We start from the raw sequence: 21,483 nt of genomic DNA, 5'->3' as shown, positions 1-21,483 counted from the left end.
CCTTATCCTGTCCCTAATCTCCAACCCCCATAAGAAACCCTAAAAATATATCATTATCCTACAGGCTGTATAGTTTTCCGTCCGTATAATAAGCCTGGGTCTTTTCCTATATCAGCGCCCTTTGTTTAGCTCCTCGCTAACTTCAGGCCCTTGAAGCTTTCACGAAATTAAGCTCCCAATGGTTACAGAGAAGGTCTAAGTGAATTCTTTCACACCTGAACCAGCTCTCCCAACTCTAAACCTCAACACAAGAAGGTTGCTTTCTAATCGGGAGAGACGCGTTTATGTAAAAAAAAAAAATCTAAATATTAAGGGAATTGAAAGGGGGGATAGGGTTGGGATGTATTAAAGACTTGAGGGGCAATCAGTGCAAAGGCAGGAAATGAGAGATTAGAGTGTACTGTGAATAACAGCAAGAGAAACAACTTGAGGACACGATCCGCAGAAGGATCGAGGGTAAGCTCCAGGGCCATCTCAATAGCCTAGGCTTTCCTATCGATTTAAGGCGCAAAGGAATGAAGCCGAATTCCTCCCAGGAGGTTCATAGCCTCTGAGCCCCAGAACCAACTTGGAGTTTGGCATGCTGGGTCTTGTAGTTCTCCAGGCAAAAGTGAAATTGATTCTAGCGGAAGGGGGCGGTGCTAGCTCGTGGACGCCAAGAACGCGCCCCAGGGCGCGCCCAGAGCCTAGCCTGGAAAAGGGGCGCGAGAGGCCTCGGGCGGGTTCTCGGGCTAGGGTGTTACGGTGCCCGTTACCCGGAGAGGGAGGGCAGAGGCGACCGAGCAGTCTCGCGCGATCGTAGTCACTGCGCCGCAATTGCGGGTTGGGTCTGTAAGATTTAAGGGGAGGAGCTCCGTACTCGGGGTGGGGCGGGGCGGGCTTATAGTGATGACATCCTGACGCTGCCTTGGGTATAGGTTGGGCCATGAAAGAGGATAAGGAGAAAGCGAGGCCCAAGGAGAAGCGGCCGCCCTCGTTTTCAGTCTCGTCTGCAGCAGCGACAGCAGCAGCAGCAGCAGAGACAGCAGCGGCGGTCACCACAGCAGCAGTCACCGCAGCGGCGGCGGCGGTAACTGCAGCCTCTGCCCTAGCCCCGGCCCCAGCCCCGGCCTCAGCCCCGGCCTCAGCCCCGGCCCCAGCCCCGGCCCCAGCCCCGGCTCCAGCCCCGGCTCCAACCCCGGCTCCAACCCCGGCCCCAGCCCCGTCCCCAGCTCCAGCTCCAGCTCCAGCTCCAGCTCCAGCTCCAGCTCCAGCTCCAGCAGCAGCGAGCGCAAGCTTCGGCGGCCCGGCGGACGGCGCCAAGACCCAGGAAAGAAAGCCAGAGCGATTCAAAGAGAAGAAGGAGATGCTGAGCAAGGTGCGGGTGGCGCGTACAGGTTCCTTCGATGAAAGGAGCCGCCCGACCCGGGGCCACGCCTGCCCCCTTCTTCCCCCTCCCTCCATCCCCATCCAGGTCCCAGGACCCCGGAAAGGCTCGGGCCGTCAGCGGTCCAATGCCGGATTCGAATCGTTTTGGGGGAGGCGAGGCAATGAAAGAGTTAATGGGGCAGCGGAGGGAGGGGGAAGGGGGATGGGAGACTGCGACTGCAGGAGAGGCGAGCTTGGGGTGGTGCCCATTAGGGTGGAGAGAGCCCAGAGGGCCAAGAGCAGTGGAAAGGGGGGAGGGGGGAAAGGGGGGAACGGAGGTGGGGTGGGGGAAGGGCAGAGATGGGAGCAGTGGGGGGGGAAGGGGAGCAGGTAGGGTGTGGGAAGGGTTCCGAGGGGGGCGGGGATGGTGGGGGAAGGGACGGAAAAGGCAGACCGGGCATGAGGATCGATAAGGGTGGGGAATGAAGAAAGGGGAGCAGTGGGAGGGAGACGGAAACGGGGGGGGGGTGCCGATGAAGGTGGAAAAGGGAGCAGGTAGGGATGGGGAGGGCAGAGGGGGAAAGCTGAGTATTTGGAGGGCGGGGCAGAGTAGGGAGGGGGAAGCTGGGGATTGAAAAGAGAGGGAATGGAGGAAGGGAGGGGGAAAGGGAGAGGAGAGATGGGGAGGACCCTTCTCACCTTCCTTCCTCCTTCCCTCCCAGGAAATACCCGATCTCACTCACTGGGAATGGGCCCCCACCTTGGGCTAGAGACCCCCTCCCCTTGAACGAAGCCCTCCCCTTCCGAAAGCTACCTTTCACATGCGAAGAGCTGGCTTTGGCTGGCAGGGTGGGAATGGTGGAGAGGGCATGGGTGGTTTTGCCAATCAGTCTGGTCTTGTGAGAGCTGCCGAGAACTTGGGTTGGGGAAGGGATTCTTATTGTAAGCTTTACTGGACATACCCGAAAGCCCCCGGGTAGCAGCTGGCTTCTTCTGTGTGTGATATTTTAAAAGAAAAATAAATGGTGGACCTTGTGCTGGGCTTGGGCAGACCTCTCATACTGACTGAGCTGTTGCCTCGGGGCAGGTCAAAACCTCCCGAAGCCTGTTTTTCTCCTCTCTAAAATGAAGTCACTTAGTCCAGTCTCCTGGTTTTGCAGCCGAGGAAGCTTACACCCAGAGTGGGGAAGAGAACTTGGCTACGGTCACACAAGTTGAAAGTGACAGAATTGGGTCAAATTCAGTGATCTTTCCAGTTTACCCACCATAAAGCCTCCACTACACACTGGACTAGGAATTAGGAGAACTGGATTTAATCCTTAATTACTAGTTGTGCCTTTAGGCCAATCACTTTCCTGTCTCTGAATCTCAACAGGTTTTTCAGTTATAACATAAGGGAGTCAGACCCAGGTTAATAATCCCTTTCCAGCCCTAATGATCCATGTCTGAGTAAGCCTCTGAGTTACCTCATCTGTAAGATGGGCATAATGGTGTTTGAATTCCCCTTCCTCCCAACATTGTTGTGAGAAACAAATGACACAGGGATATGAAAGTTCTTTTTTTGTAATCATAAAATGCTATCTAAAAATATAAGCGATTGCTATTAAAAACAAGGCTTACCGATAAGTAGGATCAATCTGCAATAGCCTAAGTGAATGCATATTTTCAAATAAGCTTAAACTTTGAATATCAGTACTGAGATATGATATACAAAGTGCTGTAGGCAGAGGAGGAAAATTCCTGCCCTTGACTAGCATGTGAGACTTGGGTTAAAGCTTCTCATTGCCTTAACGGTTAAGGTGGCATTGATGGAAGTCAGAGTTGACATTTTGCACCAGAAAGGAAGGGGTTGAAAGATGGCCCACAAAATGAAGTGAAATCACCGGGCAGAGCAAAAACCAGAACTAACCTGGCCATGGGGGGATGGGGAGCTAATGTTGTTGTTCATTCTTTTTCCTTCTTATGTCAAGGTGATCATTCGGAGGTTGCCTCCTACTTTGACTAAGGAACAGCTTGAAGAACACCTTCAGCCTTTGCCTGAACATGATTATTTTGAGTTCTTTGCAAATGATTCTAGGTAAAATATATCTATATATATATACTAATAATCATTTTTTGGGTTGTTTTTAAGGCTTCATCAGTGCTTGTCTTGCTAATGCTTCTCATTACACTTTGGGGCCTATCTCCATGTAGAACTAATGTGCATATTTGCAACTCAGCAAGGCACCTTCAAGCACGTTTACATTTTGTTCTCTCTTTCTGCAGTTTGTATCCTCATATGTTTTCTAGAGCATACATCAACTTTAAAAACCAGGAGGACATTGTTTTGTTCAGGGATCGCTTTGATGGTTACGTTTTCGTTGATCATAAAGGTGAGTCCTGGTAACTAATGCAAAGAAGGCCTTTGATATGTCTGCTTGCCTTAGAAACATGGTGTGTCCTGTGTCCATGCCACCCTTCCAGATTTTCAAACCTCTTGTGTGTGATCTAATAACAGCGCCAGTTTTACTCGGGCACTAACCTTGAAGGCATCCTTGCAAATAAGTAGAATGCCTTGATGTCAGAGGCAGCACAGTGCATGGAATGCTAGATTTGGATTGAGGAAGATACGGGTTTACATTCTGCCTCTCATCCTAACTAGGTGACCCTGCTCAACTTGTATGAGCTCCAAAAGCCTGAGACAGCTCTCTTAACACTTAGGAAGCACTAAGTTACACATAAGTTAGTCTGCCTAGCTAGAAAGGGTACCCACAAGCCAAAATCATAAGTCCTGGACTTTTTTTTTTTTAAACATTTGACTTTAGTAATCATACCTGAAAGTATAACACCTTAACAGCCCTCCAGACTTCTTATTAACCTCTTAGAAATCAAGCAGCAGCCATTTATTAAGTACCTACTGTGTGCTAGAGCCCAGTACTCAAGAGTCAAGGAAACCTCAGCTTGATTCCTCCTACTAACTGGCTCTGTACTTTGGGGAAGTTACGGAAGTTACGTTTTTTTCCCCTGGCTTCCAAATCCTTCCTAGGTCTAGAACTGGAAAGAACCTTGGAGGCCACTGAGCGCAGTCCCTTTGTTTTTACAGTCCAGCAAGGTTCTGGGACTTGCCCAAAGTCACCAAGGTTATTAGGTGTCCAAGGTAGGATGTCAACGCAGGTCCTCTCACTCCCAATCCATTGTTCCTTCCCCTGTGCCATGTTGTTTGTCCCTTCCAGCCTTGGCATTCTAGGGTTCTAGCTGTCTTCACAGGTTAGCAAAACGGAAGAATTCCCCATTGTTCACTGCCCATCTGATAGGAATTGTTGCCAGCTCTGGCCTGAATGATACTTTGTTTTGAACGCTTGAATGATGTTGGCAGCTATGTTGTTTTGTTGCCCTTGTAAAGATACATACAGGTTTCAAATATTCCCTCCCAGCCCCAAGGATTCTTTGTCTGTTATTGTTTCAATTGAGCTCAAACCTTTCAAGCCAATGGTATTCTAAGATAATATTGTAAATGTCTTTTCTGATGGGACCATTTCTTCCTGAGTGAGTCTGGAAAATTCTCTGCCTAACCCCACCAATATGCTCTGAAACACAGGTAATCCACAGGTAATTCACCAATTATTGCTCCAATTCTGTCTATACAACCATAGGTAAAAAGGGGCTGTGGGTGGGGGGCTTTCAGGTTTTTGGCATTACTCCCACTTTAGTAAGATGAAAGCCTTCTTACAAAATAAATGTTATTGCTGCTTTTTGTTTTACATCATGACATTGACATCTTAAAAACTGTCTTTATTATGAACATGAACAGTTCAGTCTATAAAGGAGAACAGAAAAGGGGTGTATGTGAGAGATGGTAAGAGCTAAAAAAAAAAAAAAAAAAGGGAGGATGTATATGAAACTACCCCACTTTCATGTCCCTTGACAAACTCCCTCTGTGTATTTTTTAATGTTTTGTTGACAACTTTTCTTTCTTTCTTCCTTTTTGCACAACTATCACTACCACTCCCTTCCTTTGTAACAAGTATAGTGAGACCAAACAAATGAACATGTTGGCCATATCTGAAAATGTATGCCTGCACCTCTACTCCATCAAATCTTTAAGAGGTGGGAAGGAAGATTTCCTCATCAGTCTTCCTGGAGACAGGATTGATCACTGCTTTGATTAAACTGTGGTCATTTTGAAAAGCACACTCCTGAATCTGTTCACTGCTCTGCATCATTTCATGCTACTCCTCCCAGGTTTCTTTGAATCCATCCTATTCATCCTGAGAAATTCTATTATGTTACATTTATGTACTAGAATTTATTCCACCATTCTCCTCATTTGATCGATACCCACTTTTTTCTTTGCCACCACAAAAAAAGCTGCTATAAATATTTTTGTGCATATGAGTCCTTTTCTTCCAATTTTGGTATCTTTGGGTATAGGCCCAGTGGTGTTTCCACTGGGTCCAAGGGTATGGACAGTTTAACAACTTACAAGCAGATCCTTTTCAGAGAATGTGCCAGTAGCAGTAGAATCAACATAGTAAAGGGCATTCCATTTTAATATAAGAAAGGGCTTGTCTTTTTCTTTTGCTATCTAACAAAAAACCAACAGGCTGCCTTGGTAAGAAGTGTGTTCCTATGGGTGGAGGTGTCTGAGCAAATGTGGAATGGCTCTTTGAGTAAGGCTGTGGCCTCTCCTAAAAGTCGGAAAGTCTTAAACATTCCTCTGTCTTAAGGAAAACAAATTAGAAAAGATCAGGATAGCTTTTATTGATGTGCTATTGCAGTATTCTTAGAAATAATTTTGAATTTTGTTTTTGTTGTGTGTCAGAAAAAAATAAAAAATGAACTGTTTGTCTCTTTGAATTTTTAATGATGCTGATTCACAATCTGTCTCATTAAAGTATGCAGCTTAATACAGTTGTCCATTAGATACAGGAAGAAAAATGAATTTAAGGTCCTCCACCAAGAAATTTGGAGGATTTCTCTTTTGCTGTCTTTCTTTACTACAGTATTCTGAAAAGACTACTTGTTCTCTCTCTGTGTGTCTGTTTCTCTCCTCCTCCCCCCAAATCATTAACCTCTTTATATCCTGATAACGATAACGTCTGTAGTAACCTTTGAGTGGGCTTCTTTTGGGGCTAATAAAATTGTGTCATGTGATTTGAAAAGGAGAAAGCAATATCCACATGCAGGGTGGAATTAAATAGAGCATTTGGGAGCTCTTGGATGAAAATCTTTGTAAAATGCTTGCTTATCTTCTGTAACTGAACAGTTCACAACTTTTTAGTAGATGCCTTTGGGTCATAATGATGATTCATGGTTCTGTAATTCATTCTGTGCCTATGATACACTGATGCCCTCAGGGCCTTTGTTGAATAGGGCTGTTGGCACTTATCCGGTCTTCTTACTCCAACTCCAGTGCTTTTTCCACAACAGTATAATGTTCTTCCTTCCTCTGAAGTTTCTTGACAGTTTACCTCTGGTGGCAATGATCGAATTCTACCTTGTATTACTGTTGGTGTTTACAGGTTGTATCTCCCCTGCTGTTCTATAAGGTCCTTGATGGCAGGGACCAATGTTTATAATTTTATACCTTGCCTATAGATGTTAATTTTTTAAAAAATGAACTGAATCATATAAGGAGGGCATGAGGGATCCTCCTAGGAGGAAAGTACATGAGATTTTTTTTTAACTTCCTGCCTTTCTGCAAAATAGGTGCCAAAAGAAGGAGTTTCTTTATTGGAAGTTCTTTTAGCACCTATTTTGCAACTTGTACTTTGGGGGCACTGAGAGGCATGTGATTTGCCTAGGGTCACACAGCCAGTGGTGTATGTTAAGGGTAGGACTTGAGTCTGTCGTTTTTATTCTGAGGCTTGCTTTCCAGCTGCTATCTGTCCACGTTGCTAGACTGGTGTTATTGTAGAGCAAATATCCAATCTCCAGCCTCAAATACATGACTCCTCTACATATTATCCCCTCTAGGGCTGAAGGCCCCTTTCTATAGTCCTTTTTTTATGTGTAGCTAGGTAGCACTGCAGTGGATAAGGTGCTGGGCCTGGAGTCAGAAATCTTCCTGAGCCCAAATCTGGCCTCAGATACTTACTAACTGTGGGACCCTGGGCAAGTCACTTCACCCTGTTTGCTTCAGTTTCCTTATCTATAAAATGAGCTGGAGAAAGAAATGGCAAACCGCTCTAGTATCTTTGCCAAGAAAACCCCAAATGGGGTCATGGAGAGTCAGACGTGACTGAAAATGACAACCCCAATCTCCAGTCTTAAATATGTGGGTCCCCTACATGTCATCCCCTCCAAAGCTATGGGGCCCTTTCTATAGTCTTATTTAAAAAAGATATTCCTTTTTTATGAACTTTGGAAAGCAGTGTTTTGGTTTTTTTTTTTTTAAAGGTAACTGGAATTTCAACCTATAAAAATGTCTTCATTCCCTTCTAAGTTGTTTTTTGCTATGATAGTTGAGCTTTTCGTAACCCAGGTCATAGTGTTTCTCTTGATGGTAAGAGGTGAGAACTTTCTTGGGGAAGGCAGCCTGGCAGAGTAAAAAGAGCCTTGGATTTGTTATTAGAGTTACTGGCTTACTACTTACTCCCTTATGACTGTGGGCAAGTCACTTACCTTCCTTGGACCTGGGGAAATGGGGGTGGGGGGGGACAGAGTAGACTACCTTTCAAGTCCCTTGCAGCTCAAATTCTCAGCCAAAGATCCTACTGCCACCTAGTAGGACTCCTGTAAAAGAGCAACTTGAATCTCCGGCATGCGATTTGAAGGCACTACCTTTATAAAAACCTGTATTGCTATGTGACCATCTCTCACAGCCTCAGTTTCCTCATGTGTAAGACCAGGACTGATGACACGCCACCTCTGGTTTTTGTAGCAGCATGTGGCGAACTCCTGAGAACCATAAAAATAAATACGAGCAATTGGGGGGGGGGGGGGTTATTGTGTTATTTTTCCAAACAGGTCAGGAGTATCCCGCCATAGTGGAATTTGCTCCTTTCCAAAAATCGGCAAAAAAGAAGAACAAGAAGAAAGATGCCAAAACCGGGACTATCGAGGATGGTACGATACCACCACGGCGGTATATGGGGTCATAGTTAGAGGGGGGGGAGTGGAGAACTTGCATTTTTTTTTGCAAAAGATGAAGTTGATAAGTTATAATGTTAAGTGTTTAATGTTTAGAGGGAAGTTGGGTTTCCGATAAAGAATGTTGATTTTCTCTACCTAACAATTTCTATTTGTAGCCTCTGGGGAACGTAGTATAGTCAGTACAATAAATTCTGTATTTCTGTTGCTTCTTTTGATGAAGATGAGGGCCTTTGGTTTACAAGATGAAGACACCTCAGATGCACCAAAAGAGAAGCCACTGTTTGACCCAGAGCCTCAGTTTCCTCCTCTCTAAAAAGAGGGGGTTGGATCGGTTGGCCTCTAAGGTCCCTTCTGGCCACATTAACAGAAATGACTTTGGTTTCCATTTCTGTCCTCTTCACAAATGTAAAATCTGAGACTAGTTTGGTCATTCCAGTTTGTGGAGGACAAGCCCCCTAGTTGAGTTGCAATCTTTCTTTTGGTTTTACTTGACATGACTAAGAATCAGTTGGTCACTCTGTGCTCTAAACTTAAAACTTGTGTTTACATGTATGTTGATAATGGTCTGGACACATCAGCTCAAATCAATAGACACGCAGTAGTTGGTGATCCCACTTGAATGTACCCAAGCTTGTGAATTTTAAGAGGTCTCTGGCCAACCTCTGAAATGAGAAGATGCCCCTGCCTCAAGCTTTTCGAAATCAAGGGACCTGTTTTGCACCCCCAGCAGTAGACCTGGCTCTCATATTCCCCTGACCTTTTACAAAGCCATCCAGAGCAACCATAGTTGGTGTTTTATAAGGAAAATGCAATGCAAACCTAACAACACATAGTTTATTTATTATATCATGAATTCCGATGCATTGACCTTTGGATCAGGTCACATCCATCCCACCTTGCATTCCAAATAGTTTCCTCCTCTGAAAAACAAAGGTTGGGCAAGGTAATAATAACTAGCATTTATGTGGTGTTTTAAGGTTGGCAGCATACCACAATGTTATTTCCCTTGTTCCTCATAATAACCCTGGGAGGGCGGGGCTGTTATTACTACCATTCCAATTTTACAGATGGGGAAATAAAGGCTGAGCCCTTAGGTGATCTGCCCAGGATCACACAGCTAATATGTCCGAGTCTGGATTTGAACTCAGATTTTCCTGATGCCAAGTCCTGCACTTTTAACCACTTTGCCATCTGCCTGACTCTGAGGTGTCTTCCAACTCTATATCTGTGATCCTTATCCCACTTCTTGGCCTTGGGCAAGCCACTCGACCTCTGTGGGCCTCAGCTTCCTCCTCCGTAAAATAGGGATAAAATGGCAGCAGGGATTAGATGATTTCCATCCACCTCAGAATCCTATTAGCCACTGGGTTTGGCCTTTTTGAAACAAGTGTCCTGAGAAGAACTTGAGTGATCTTTGTCACCTCAAATGCCACGTTCAGGAACTTATATTAGATCTTCCTGAGGTAGTGTGAGCGGCATCCTCACAGTGACAATATAGGTGTATTTCCTATTTTCTTGAAGAAAAAATACAAAAATAAATGTAGATTATATTTCAAGTCTTGGTGCCCTAGAGAAGCTACCTATTTAGTAGACTCATGTTTGGATCCAGTTTGATTAGAGCATTTATTGGTCCAGATTTTATTTGTGCTAATCTGGATTTTCATATATTGAGTTTGTTTCAGTCAATCAGACATTTGTTAAGTGCCCGCTATGGGCCAGGCACTGTGCTAAGCCCTGGGGATACAAAAAGAGGCAAAGAGCAGTCCCTGCCCTTAAGGAGCTTACAATCTAACGTTTAAAGAGAGGCACACCAGGAAAGGCATTCTGGTGGTTCTGTTGTCTGCAGATACCATCATGGTGAAGCCTCTTGCAAGTGTTACTTGGGGTGGCCAGGGCTGCAGCTTTTAAACAAAGCGGGGAGGGGGGGCACCTTATTGCAGAGCCAAAGCAAGAAAATCTCAAGTAGTCTTTTCTTTGTCCTCTCCTTTGGGGGGAATCCATAGTGGAGTTTGCATAAAGTAGTGAGGGAGTCTCTCTGACAGACTTGTATGCAGTCTGCCACCAAAAGGCTGCCACGCTTACTTCCTCAATTCCATATTTAGACCCCGAGTACAAGAAATTTTTGGAGAGTTATTGTGCAGAGGAAGAGAAACTGACGTCCACTCCAGAGACTCTGTTAGAAGAAATAGAAGCGAGAAATAAAGAGCTGATAGGTAAGGGGGGAGGGAGGGCAGAGAGAAGGCTCCTAAGGTAATGTGTGCCTCTTTAAAGGGTCATGATTTTTATTAGATTTTACAATATTGTTCATTATGAACGCACCACTGTTCTCTAAACAAATGGTAAGTGCCAATCTTGGGAAGGTGTCTTTGAAATCAGTGTTACTGATGCCTTTCGTTTTTTCTGTCGGTTACCTTTGGATAAGAGTTAAATAAAGCACATTTGACAGTGTATATGGCATTATATGCCCATAATCCTCCACCTTCCTACCCTAAAGTCTCTTCTCTTGGGACTATGATTCATTATCCCGATCACCCAATGATGTGGTGTACATGTACATGATTGTGGTCATTGTCTTACCTTGTTCTCTCTTCACTCTTCCTCAGTTCATACAAGTCTTCCTATGTTTCTCTGTATTCCTCGTATTTGTTATTTCTTTTAGTGGAATAACATTCCATTGTATTCATAGATCACACTTTGTTCAGCCGGTTCTCAGCTGTTCTCCAATCAATGGGCACCTACTTTGTTTCCAGTTTTTTGCTGTCACAAAAAGAGCTGCTATGAAAACCTTTGTATATTTTGGGGCCTTTCTGTTTTTTATCTTCTTGGGGTATAGAGGTTTAAGAATTGTAAGTTTTAGGACCTTTGAATTTCTGGTAAGTTTTTGAAGATATTTTGGTGTTGTTTACTACTTACAAATGAGTATTTCTAGCTAAAATATTATACATAACTCCGTGCCAGGCCCTATTCTCTTCTCCCGTATTCCGTTGATCTTGGTGATCTCATCAGCTTCCACGTAATAGATCAGTAATGATCTATGCAGATGGTTCCCAGTTCCATTTATCCAGACCTGTCTTCCCTCAAACCCCAATCCTGCATCGCCAACTGCCCATTGACCATTTCCAACTGAAGGGTCCCGTAGCATCTCAAACTCAACATGTCCAAGATAGAACTAATTCTGTTGGAGGGACTAACATAGGTTCACAGTCTGTGGCATCCTGGATGACTTGCCCTCCCTCGCCTCCCGTCCAGTCAGTCGCCAAGTTTTGTTGTTTCTACCACTATGACGGATCTCTAATCTATCCCCTTCTCTCCACTCCCATAGCAATTGCCAACCTCGTTCAGGCCCTCATCCCTTCTTACCTTGGCTATTGCAGTAGCTTCTTACTCGATGTTCCTTCTTCAAGTCTTTCTCCAGTCCAATCCCCCTCTCAGCTGCCAAAATGATTTTCCTTAAGCCCAGGTCCGACTATATAACTCCCCAACTCGGTAAACTCCACAGTGGTTCCCTTTTATCTTTAAGCCAGAATCCAAACTTGTCTGTTTGGCTTTTAAAGCCTTTTGAAACCTGGTTCCACTCAACTTTTCCAGCCTAGTTTTGCTTTACTCTTGAACTCTGCATTCCAGCCAGACTGGCCTTTCCTCGGTTTCTCACATATGACACTCCATCTCCCATCTCCACACACCTTTGCACTAGCCGTGCCCTGTGCCTAGAATGTACTCCCTCACTTTGGCCTTTTGGAATCTAATTTGCTTTCAAACTCTGCACAAGGCTTCTGTATGTGAAGCCTTTCCTGATTCTTCCTCACTGTCTCCCCCCCCCAATTAATTACCTTATGTTTATTGTATCTGCATATACATTGCTGGTTTTCTCTCTCCCTTTGTTCTCTCCCTGAACAATCAGATGTGAGCTCCATGAGCACAATAGGCTGTTTTTTGCTTTTCTTTGTATCTCTAGCACTTGGCTCAAGGCCTGGCACACAGAAGGCACTTAATAAACATTTGCTAGTTGGTTGATGGGAAATAAAAGCCTTATAACAAACCGTTTTCTTTTTCTTTGGCCTTATCATAAAACCAAAAACATTTGCCTTAAAAGTCTAGGTATAACTGAAATTCCTTCTTGAAGGTTGGCTGGCTTCATTCACATTATATGGCTGTTGCTGAAGGAGGTGGTTTTCGCCCCAGGATAATGCCCCCTGACTTTAAATAAATGCCACTTCCCCTTTGAAAGCTCAGAATCGAGATCCTCTGTATGAGAGCTCTTAATGAGCTACGAGGTGCTGGACAAATGTAGGAATTGTTTTTACTACTAACTTTCTTCTGATACGGTAGAGATTTTCCTTTAAAGTCAATAATTTTCCTGGCCCTGGAGGTCAGAAGAAAGTTCTTTCTAGGTGTGTAATTGACACTGGATTTTTCCCCCTTATGTTTATGTAGCCAAGAAGACAACTCCCCTTTTGAACTTCTTGAAAAATAAACAGGTAAGAAATGTAATAATGTAGTTATCGTAATAAATTTGAGCTCATTTACACTGGGAAAGGGTGGAGGGGGCACCTCGCAAGTATATGTATGTGGTTGTTCCTATCCACTTGGGTGCTGGAATAGGGAGAATCTAATCCTATTGTCTTTAGACTTGGCCCTTCTCCTTGACTTTGATAGTGGAGATGCAGGGGAGATCAAATGCAGAAATGGATGTAAAGTGCTTTGTAAGCCTTCAAGGACCATTTAAATGCAAATTGCCGCTTGGCTGGTTCCCTGGATGCCCTTTGTCTTCTTGAAAGCTGTCGGTAATAAGGCCGAGTTTAATCAGCTGCAGGAGATTTGGCCTCGCTGGGGGCACCTCTCCTTTCTGTAGGAAGGCAGGGTTGGACTTAGAAGACAAGGTACAGAAGGGATGTTGCCTTTGCTAGGGTACCCAGCATGCTTGGTGACTGCTTGAGGCTTTTTGGTGGTGTCCATCTTGTTTAAAAGGCTTTGAATTCTCTCTGTTTGCAGAGGATGAGGGAAGAAAAGCGAGAAGAGAGACGCCGGAGAGAGATCGAGAGAAAAAGGCAAAGAGAAGAAGAAAGGAGAAAATGGAAGGAAGAAGAGAGAAGAAAAAGAAAGGATACAGACAAGATAAAGAAGATTGAAAGAGGTCCAGAAAAAGAGAGGGATAGATCAAAGGATGAACCAAAGATTAAGGTATGAAATCCATGTTGCAGAAAAGTCGCATGGAACAACTTCCCGAAACATGTATGGAGTGTCCGTGTATTGAGTGTCGGTGTAGATGAAATAAAGTTTCTTGTGGCAAACCAATAAAGCAACCTTTTTTCCTCTAACACTATCCTTTTACTTTGAGAAGTGGGAAGCCCTTGAGAGCATTAATCAGCACCTCTCATACCATTTAACTTGTCATTTCAAATTTCATCCTTTTTTTTTGGTTTATTTTTGCCATCTAATTTGCCTCCATTATTGGATTTCTACTAGTTTCCTTTTCTTAGTAGATGAGGCCTTCCGCTTGGCTAGGGGACGCTAGACCTTTCTCCATGTTTTCCTTCACACTGACACTCAATCAGGTTGGCTTGTCTGTGCGTTTTCCCACTGTCTTCTGGTACACACGTTAGAAACTGCAAATCACCAAAGTGTCAAGGCCCAACCCAGCAGAGCACATAGAACCGAGTACTTTATCCTATGGCCAGGTCTTATTAGCAGTGGAAACACCCTCCTCTAAGTCCTGGGGGTTGGGGGGCAAAGTGACAAGCCTCAGGCCCACTGACTCCTCTTTGCTGCATATCCATAGCTTTTTTAGGAAGAGGAGCTGGTTGATTCCCTCTCCTTCACTCTGCCTCCACTGTCTGCAGGCTAACCCCCCCCCCCCTTACCTCGGGGCGCCACTGAGGGTGATGGGCCTGTATGGCTTTCTGCTCCCTCTTTTATCCGTGTTTCCTCCTGCATAGGACTCAGTAGCCAGCCAGCCAGCAGCTCCCAGTCATACATGCCCCAGACCCCTCCTCAAGGAAGGAACTAGTGCTAGGCTGCTAGCTCCCCCCGCTGGATCAGGGTTTGGGGAAGCTTTTACTTTGCCAAGCTTCATGGACTATTTATTCCCTGACATTTTAGGAAAAGGGGGACAATTGGCACCCAAGCAGGAAGCACTCCCTACTCTACTCATGGGCAGGAGGCCTGGAATTACTTCATATACCCCTTGCCCCACCCCCACGCCTTTTGCTTCTCTTGCTGCTGGAGTCCCCTCAGTCACTAGGTCCCCCAGCTCATTCACAGGGGTGAGAGAGATCCTCAGGCTTCTTTTCAGTCTCTGTCTCATACACACCCTGTGCCTGCCACCTCAGCCATGACTTGCGCTTTTCCTGACTCTTTCCAACAAGGCAGCTACCCATAAGCAGGAGACACATTTATTTGCATTCATGTTATGAGTACTGAGTCTTTTGGCTTCTCCTAATGCACCGTCAACTCCTCTCCTACGAAGATGCTTATTGGAGAGCTAAGAAGACCATACACTATGGATCACCTAGGATGATGCTTTGCCTGTCCTGCTGTTCAGATTGGACCTTAGCCCTTTTGCAGGGAACTTGTTTGTTTCTGCTTAATTAGCTCCTGCTTCAATGTGTGCTGTGCTATTATGCCCTTCGTTCAGTGATGTAGCGCTGCATGAAGCCTTCGTCCTAAGACTTGGGAGTTCTTATGCTTTCCATAAGAATATATCTTGATGCTATCCGTCACTTGGGGAGTATTTCGGAGAGTTTCCTAGTGGTCACCAGGGACAGAAAAGAGGTTTTGTTTACACACTGGGACTCTTAAAGCTCACACCTGCCTGCGTTGGGGTTTTGAACCCTCTGTTTTAACAAGTAAACATTTAAGTATCTGACTCCTCAGCAGAGATGGAATGGCAGTCCCCCTAGTACCATATGAGGCGTTTGGCTTTATTAACCAGCTGCTGGGTGGTTCTTAACCATTCAACACATCATAACAAAAAGCCTCAAGCAAAAATTATTTCTTCAAGGTGGATCAGTCCTTCAGTGACAGAGGTTATTTGTCACTCGGGAGCGTTAACTCGACCCAGACCCCAGCAGCACCCACCCATCTGGCATGTTTAGGTTCATGACGTACTCTGCCACAAAGCAGCACCAACCGCAATAGCTACGCTACTTTGCTATGGACAACATGCTTGGAATTGTGCATTGGCCTTTCTAAAACTGAAGAGTCGTGATCCTCTCAGTACAAAGCTGCCTGATTGCAGTGAGTGGGTGACATGTGGACGCTGGTCTCATCTCTTTAGTAACTTACCTTTCTCTGTGCACTATCTGTTATCCTGGGAAATGAAGTGCACCTCACTTCATTTTCAGAGTGGGGAACTAGAAGGGAGCCACTGTCAGTGATCTAAGGCTTAGATGGGCCAGAGTGTAGTTTTCTTGAGGTATTTTTTTTTAAAGGAACACTTCCTGTCTACCCCTCAAAATGAAAATAAACTTGTTCTTTTTCAAGCTGCTCAAGAAGCCAGAAAGAGGAGATGAAAAAGAATTGGAAAAAAGGGAAAAATCCAAGAGATTGGACAAAGAGAATCTGAATGAGGAAAAAACCTGTGGGCAGAGTAGTGCGGCGGCCAAGCGTTCTGACGGGGAGACAAAAGAAGAGAAGGCCAAGAAGTTAGTATTCTAGGGCTCACCAGCATGTCTCCTTGTCTAGACTTGTCTCTGCAGCGTTGAATTGAATTCTACAAACAGTTAAGTGGCTCCTCTATGCAAGGGTACTAATGGCATTGGTTGCTCTGTCCTGGCTTTGGTGCTGAATGAAGATCAGCTACTGTTTCTAATTAGATGGTGGGGAGGAGGGTCCAAAATGCTCCTTGTCGTGCGTCTCAGGGCAGCTTTCCAGAGGAGCTTGACCCAAATGCAGGGTCGCAAGATGTGACCAGTTGCAGCACTGCTCTTGTGGCCTTTTTTTTTTTTCCCTAGGTAGCTTCATTTCGACAGCCAAGTCGAAAGCACAGTGTGTCTTTCGCTTGTGATGCCCAGAACGCTGAGGGTTCATTCTCAGATTTGTTTTCCATGCAGATCTGAAGATGAGGGTGGCAAAGACCACAGGGAGAGGGACAAGGACTATGAAAGAGACAAGGAGCGAGAGAGGCAGCAACGAGAGAAGGAGAAACTGAGGCGGCAGGAAGAAGACAGAAGGAGGCAAAAGGAACGCTTTGAGAGAGAGAAGACCTTTAGAAGAAAAGAAGAAGAAATGAAAAAGGAAAGAGATCTACTTAGGGACAAAGGAAAGAGGCATGATGGTACAGATTTAATAGGCAACTCAGACAGAATGGCCAAAGAGGACAGAAAAGAAGATGCAGCGAAAAGAGATCGCATAAGAAACAAGGTGCTACTTTTCTTTAAATCTGTTTATTTTCATAAGGTGGTTTGGTGTTTTGTTTTTTTTTTAAGAAATACTAGAAACTAAAAAAAAAAAGATTATTAGTTTATTTCTTGTTCTTTCGAAACCTAAGTTTCTCGATGGCCACTTTAAACAAACGGCTTATCCACGGCTTGTGTTGACGAGGAAAGATAAGTTAAGTTGGTGAAATCTAAAACGGGAAGAGCCATCTTGGGAGTGAAATTTCCCCAAAAATAAAGCAAGGCTACTAAAAAACCTTGGACACTGAGCCTTCTGGTGGATGGTTTTTAGAGCAAAGTTATCTTCTAGTGCAAAGTCCTTGGAACGCTAAGCAGGGTGCTCATCTGGCCTTCTCCTTTTGTGAAGCCTCCTGTTTTGAAGTACTGCAGAAATGTATGCTTGGAAGTAGGCCCAAAGGAGTGATGCTGCTCATGCTAACTTTTGTTCTATCACTAGGGGAGAGGGTATGCAAGAACTCCTGGCGTTCGAGGTTGTCTGATGGAAAAAGACTCTTTGAGGGGGACCTAGTATGACAGCTGTTTTCAAGTATTTGAAGGGTTGCTGTTTAGAAGAAGAATCATTCTGCTTGGCTTCAGAGGGCAGAACTAGGAGTGGCCATGGGGGTGGAGCAAGGTCTATTTAGCTTTTGTGTCGGAGGGAAAAAAATCTTAACAATTAGAGCTGTGGAATGGGCTATATCCGGTGGTAGTGAGTTGCTCATCACTGGCGGTCTTAAAGTAGAGATTGATTGCTTTGTTGTTAGAGATGTTGTAGAAGGAGTACCTTCTGAGGTAAGGGTTAAAGTAGATGGCCTCTGGGGCCCCTACCAATTCTCAGATTATATAATTTGAATTAGAATTTCCAAGAATCAAATTAAGTCATGAATCAAACATATTGTACAGAACGGCTTTATCAAATCTGAGTTCCAGCATGCGGCGGGCATAGAGCCTTTCATCTGGGTGTTACGTTGTTGTCCTCTTGTCTTGCTGGTTGTGTTTTAACAGGGTTATAGGGGTCTGAGATCATGACTTCAGGATAGATCAATACTAGGCAAAGTTCATATGTTTGTCTTTTATAATCTTAAAAATGAGCTCTTAGAAGAGTCATTTGCATTGACACATGTTTTTGATTTTGTCTTTTTCTCCTCTGAAACTGCCTGCTAAAGGTTTTTGGTTTGTTTTTTTGTTTTTTGTTTTTCTAAATTCTAGCTGGAAAGAGGTAGGTGGTGGGTGTGGTTCCTGAACTGAAACACTTTAGGTCGGTTGAGTTCATTTTCAGATGGTCCTGAAATTTGGACAGATGATCTGGAGCGTGTATGTATATGTGTGTCTTGGGTAGCTAGGAATGCAGTGTAGTGCTTCTGAAAATGATCTTTCATTTCGGATTTTGCAAGCAAAATTCTAGTCGAGGTTGGCTATTGGACCATGCACTCAAATTTTGAGCTTTGGGAAATCTGCAATCCTGGTTGTTGGTGCCACTGAAGTTTTACTACCACTGACACAGTAGATGGTGCTTAGGACATTCAAAAAGCTACGAAAAGGGCCAGAAGCAACTTTCAGGTCAAGTGCAGCCCACTAATGCGTCTCACGCTTCTCTTTAGGACCGCCCAGCAATGCAACTCTACCAGCCAGGTGCCCGGAGCCGGAATCGCCTGGGACCCTATGAAGACAGCCCTTTGAAATCTGCAGAGCCAGCTCCAGATAAAAAGCAAGAGAATGAGAACAATAGTAGGAAAGGAGAGGAATGATGGGCCCAGATAGCTAACTGTTCTGACTGTGCAGACAGCCAAAGAGCAGGAATCCAGCAGTCTAGCAGTGCCTTCCAAAAGGAGGAAGAGAGAGAAAGAATCTCAGAGGGGCCAGGTGCTGGTGGGGCTACCTTTCAGATGAGCATGATGGGGGGAGGGGCAAAATCAGAAATCTTTGTTTGAGGCCAAATTGGAGGCGATTCTTATCTATGCAGCTATTGGAGTTTAATTTTAGGGTTTTCAGATAACAATGAGGAAAATGATTTGAGGTTTACTTGATTTGAGGTTTGCTTGAATGTGGAAATGTCTTCTGTGGCCTTAATTATGGCACATCTCTGTGCTAAAGGTTGGAAGCCCGTAGCTGATGTTGAAAGGTTTTGGTCAGCAAAGCTGAGAATGCTTTCATCTATGGCATATTGAGCCACCTTTGAAGGAAGGCTGGCTTCACCTTAGACACACTGTATCATTGGAATCGGCTAGAAACAGAAAGCATCCTACTACTTCAAGCCCTGAAAAAGATCTCAGACTATGAACTAAAAGATAATCAGACTATCCTATGAACGGATGTTTTGGTTGACATTCCAACCATAGCCAAATAATGTCTACATCCTGCATACGGAAACGCTGGCTTTTATTTGAATATAGGTTAGCATATGAGAATATTTCAAGCATTTCTTTCTTTTTTTTCCAAACAGAATTACCCCCAAATTCAGCCCTCCAAAATGTGTCATTTCCATCATTGCTTCATCTTACTCCTTATGCCATGAGTACATTTCCTGTCCCAGGCACAATGGTCACTACCATCTGTGGTCACCTTTTATCATAGGAGTTTTCAGTCTTCATTATTTTGTACAGATATCAATAAAGATCTGATCAGACAGCAAACCCTGAAGGCTGTTTTGAAGTACATTTACAAAGTTTAAAATAGATTTTAGTTGTAATTCGATTAAAAAACCATTTAGTTACCCTGCTTTGTGTGCCAGAGCTTAGGAAAGACACAGCAGGGAGGAGGCCCTTCCCTTCCCTGAAGAAGTCTACAATCTAGGGGAAAAAAATGTGTCTCCTCTTCTGATTTGTAATATTAATGCTTAAAAGGAATTCAGAGGGCTAGGTGAGGACATATTGGAGAGGTGACATGGCCTAGTGAAGAGAGAGCTAGCCTCTAAGTTAGGAAAACAGCTTTAAAGCTATAGATTGAAGACAAGGTACTGACCTGTGATGGTAGGGAGAGTTTCCTCACCTGGGAATGAATTCCCTATAGCGTTGAAACCTTGGATTCCAATTCCTGTGAGTCCTAACCTCTCTGGCCCACTTTGGATAGAATGAGGGAAAGACCATTGTTACATATGTCGAGCACCTTCTACGAATCAGGCTTTGTGCTAGGTCCTGGGGATACAAAGAAAGCAAAAGACAAGCCTGTCCTCAGGGAGCTTGAAGTCTAAAGGAGACTACCTGAAAACAACTAGGTACAAACAAGATCTATGTAGGATCTGTTGTAAATAAGCAAGAGAGGGAAGGCTTTAGGGTTAAGAGGGATCAAGAAAGCCTATAGAAGATGGAATTTTAGCTGGGACTTCAAGCCAGGGAAGTCAGGAAGCAGAGATGAGGGAAGAGTATTTTAGGCATGGGAGACAGCTGGTGAAAATGCCTGTAGTGGAGAGATGGAGCGTCCTGTGCAAGGAGGCCAATGTCAGTGGATCACTGTGTGTGTGTTGGGGGGCATATAAGTTGTAAAGACTGGAAAAGTCAAGGAGGAAACAGGTTATGAAGGGTTTTAAATGCCAGAGAATTTTATATTTGGTCCTGGAGGTGATAGCCAATGGAGTTTATTGAGGGTGTGTGTGTGTGTGTGTGTGTGTGTGTGTGTGTGTGTGTGTGTAAGTGTAACATGTGACTCAGTCAGACCTATACTTTAAGATAATCACTGGCCACCAAGTGAGAACAGGCTTGTAGCGGACAGACCAAGCTGCAGGATTGAAGTAATAAGGGCCAGGGTGGTGGCAGTGTCAGGAAGGAAGGGGGAGTGTAGGAGAGAAGTCGTGATGGTAGAAATGACAAGACTTGACAGCATGTTGGATGCAGGGGGAGGTGAGAGAGCTCCTTTGGAGTTGAAAATAGCACCTGGATTTTGAGCCTGGCAGCTCCGGAGACTGGTGGTACCCTCCACAGTAACAGGGAAATTTGGAAGAAGGGGAGGATTTGGGGGGGAAATAAAATAAGTTCAGTTTTAGACATGTTAAGTTTAAGATGTCTATGGGACATCCAGTTTGAGATGTCCAAGAGGCACTTGGAGGTGTGAGACTAGAAGTCAGCAGAGAGGTTAGGGATAGTTATATAGATTTGAAAATCATTAGCTTAGAGATGATCATTGAATCCATGAGAGCAAATGAGATCTACCAAGTGAAATAGTATGTAGCTAAAAGAAAAGAGAGCCAGGATAGAGCTCTGTGGGACTGTCATGGTTAGCGGACATGACCTGGATGAAGACCCAGCAAAGGAAACTGAGATGCTGTCGGGTAGGAGGAGAATCGGGGAAGAGCAGTACCCCAAAAGTCTAGAGAGGAGAGACTATCATGGAGGAGAGGGTGACTGACTGTGTGAAAGGCTGCAGAGAGGTTAAGAATTGAGAAAAGGCCTTTGGATTGGACAAATGAGAGATTGTTGGTAAGTTTGGATTTAAAAAGGACAGAGGTCAGAAATCAGACTGAACAGAGTAAAGAGGAAAGTGAAAGAAAGGAGTAGATGCATTTACTGTCAAACCAAAGAAGGGAGATGGGTAACACAAAGTTTGGCCGGGTCTTTAGTGAATGAGCATGTCTGTGACTACCAAGGTCCTGTCCCACCCACAACATGGCAGCCTGAAGAAGAGTAGCAGACAAAGGTCATGGAGGGATGAGAGTAGTAGGTCCGTTGACTTCCATTTCTAATGTCACAGGCAG

General features: G+C 44.5%; 1 protein-coding gene across 1 annotated transcript; it reads left to right on the top strand.

Annotated features, from left to right (window-relative positions):
- Positions 1-925: 925 nt before the first annotated feature.
- UPF3B (UPF3B, regulator of nonsense mediated mRNA decay) lies at positions 926-19,429 on the top strand. Its single transcript, XM_027861419.1, has 10 exons — positions 926-1,357; positions 3,318-3,424; positions 3,613-3,719; positions 8,296-8,394; positions 10,524-10,634; positions 12,856-12,899; positions 13,414-13,602; positions 15,904-16,064; positions 16,473-16,782; positions 18,398-19,429. The coding sequence occupies exons 1-10, from the start codon at positions 926-928 to the stop codon at positions 18,542-18,544; spliced, it is 1,707 nt and encodes a 568-aa protein (XP_027717220.1). The 3' UTR covers positions 18,545-19,429.
- The last annotated feature ends 2,054 nt before the right edge of the window (positions 19,430-21,483 follow it).

Source organism: Vombatus ursinus, unplaced genomic scaffold (assembly GCF_900497805.2).
Source record: "Vombatus ursinus unplaced genomic scaffold, bare-nosed wombat genome assembly UNPS02014735.1, whole genome shotgun sequence".
NCBI lineage: Eukaryota > Metazoa > Chordata > Mammalia > Diprotodontia > Vombatidae > Vombatus > Vombatus ursinus.
The sequence above is the reverse complement of the archived record's forward strand: the minus strand, read 5'-3'. Positions and strand labels throughout refer to the sequence as shown.

Bases quoted from the DNA above. Each gene is read 5' to 3' on its own strand.
- UPF3B (XM_027861419.1), top strand. From the start codon at position 926: ATGAAAGAGGATAAGGAGAAAGCGAGGCCCAAGGAGAAGCGGCCGCCC. The intron at 3,720-8,295 runs GTGAGTCCTGGT...TTTTCCAAACAG, and splicing joins CGTTTTCGTTGATCATAAAG to GTCAGGAGTATCCCGCCATA. The intron at 12,900-13,413 runs GTAAGAAATGTA...CTCTGTTTGCAG, and splicing joins ACTTCTTGAAAAATAAACAG to AGGATGAGGGAAGAAAAGCG.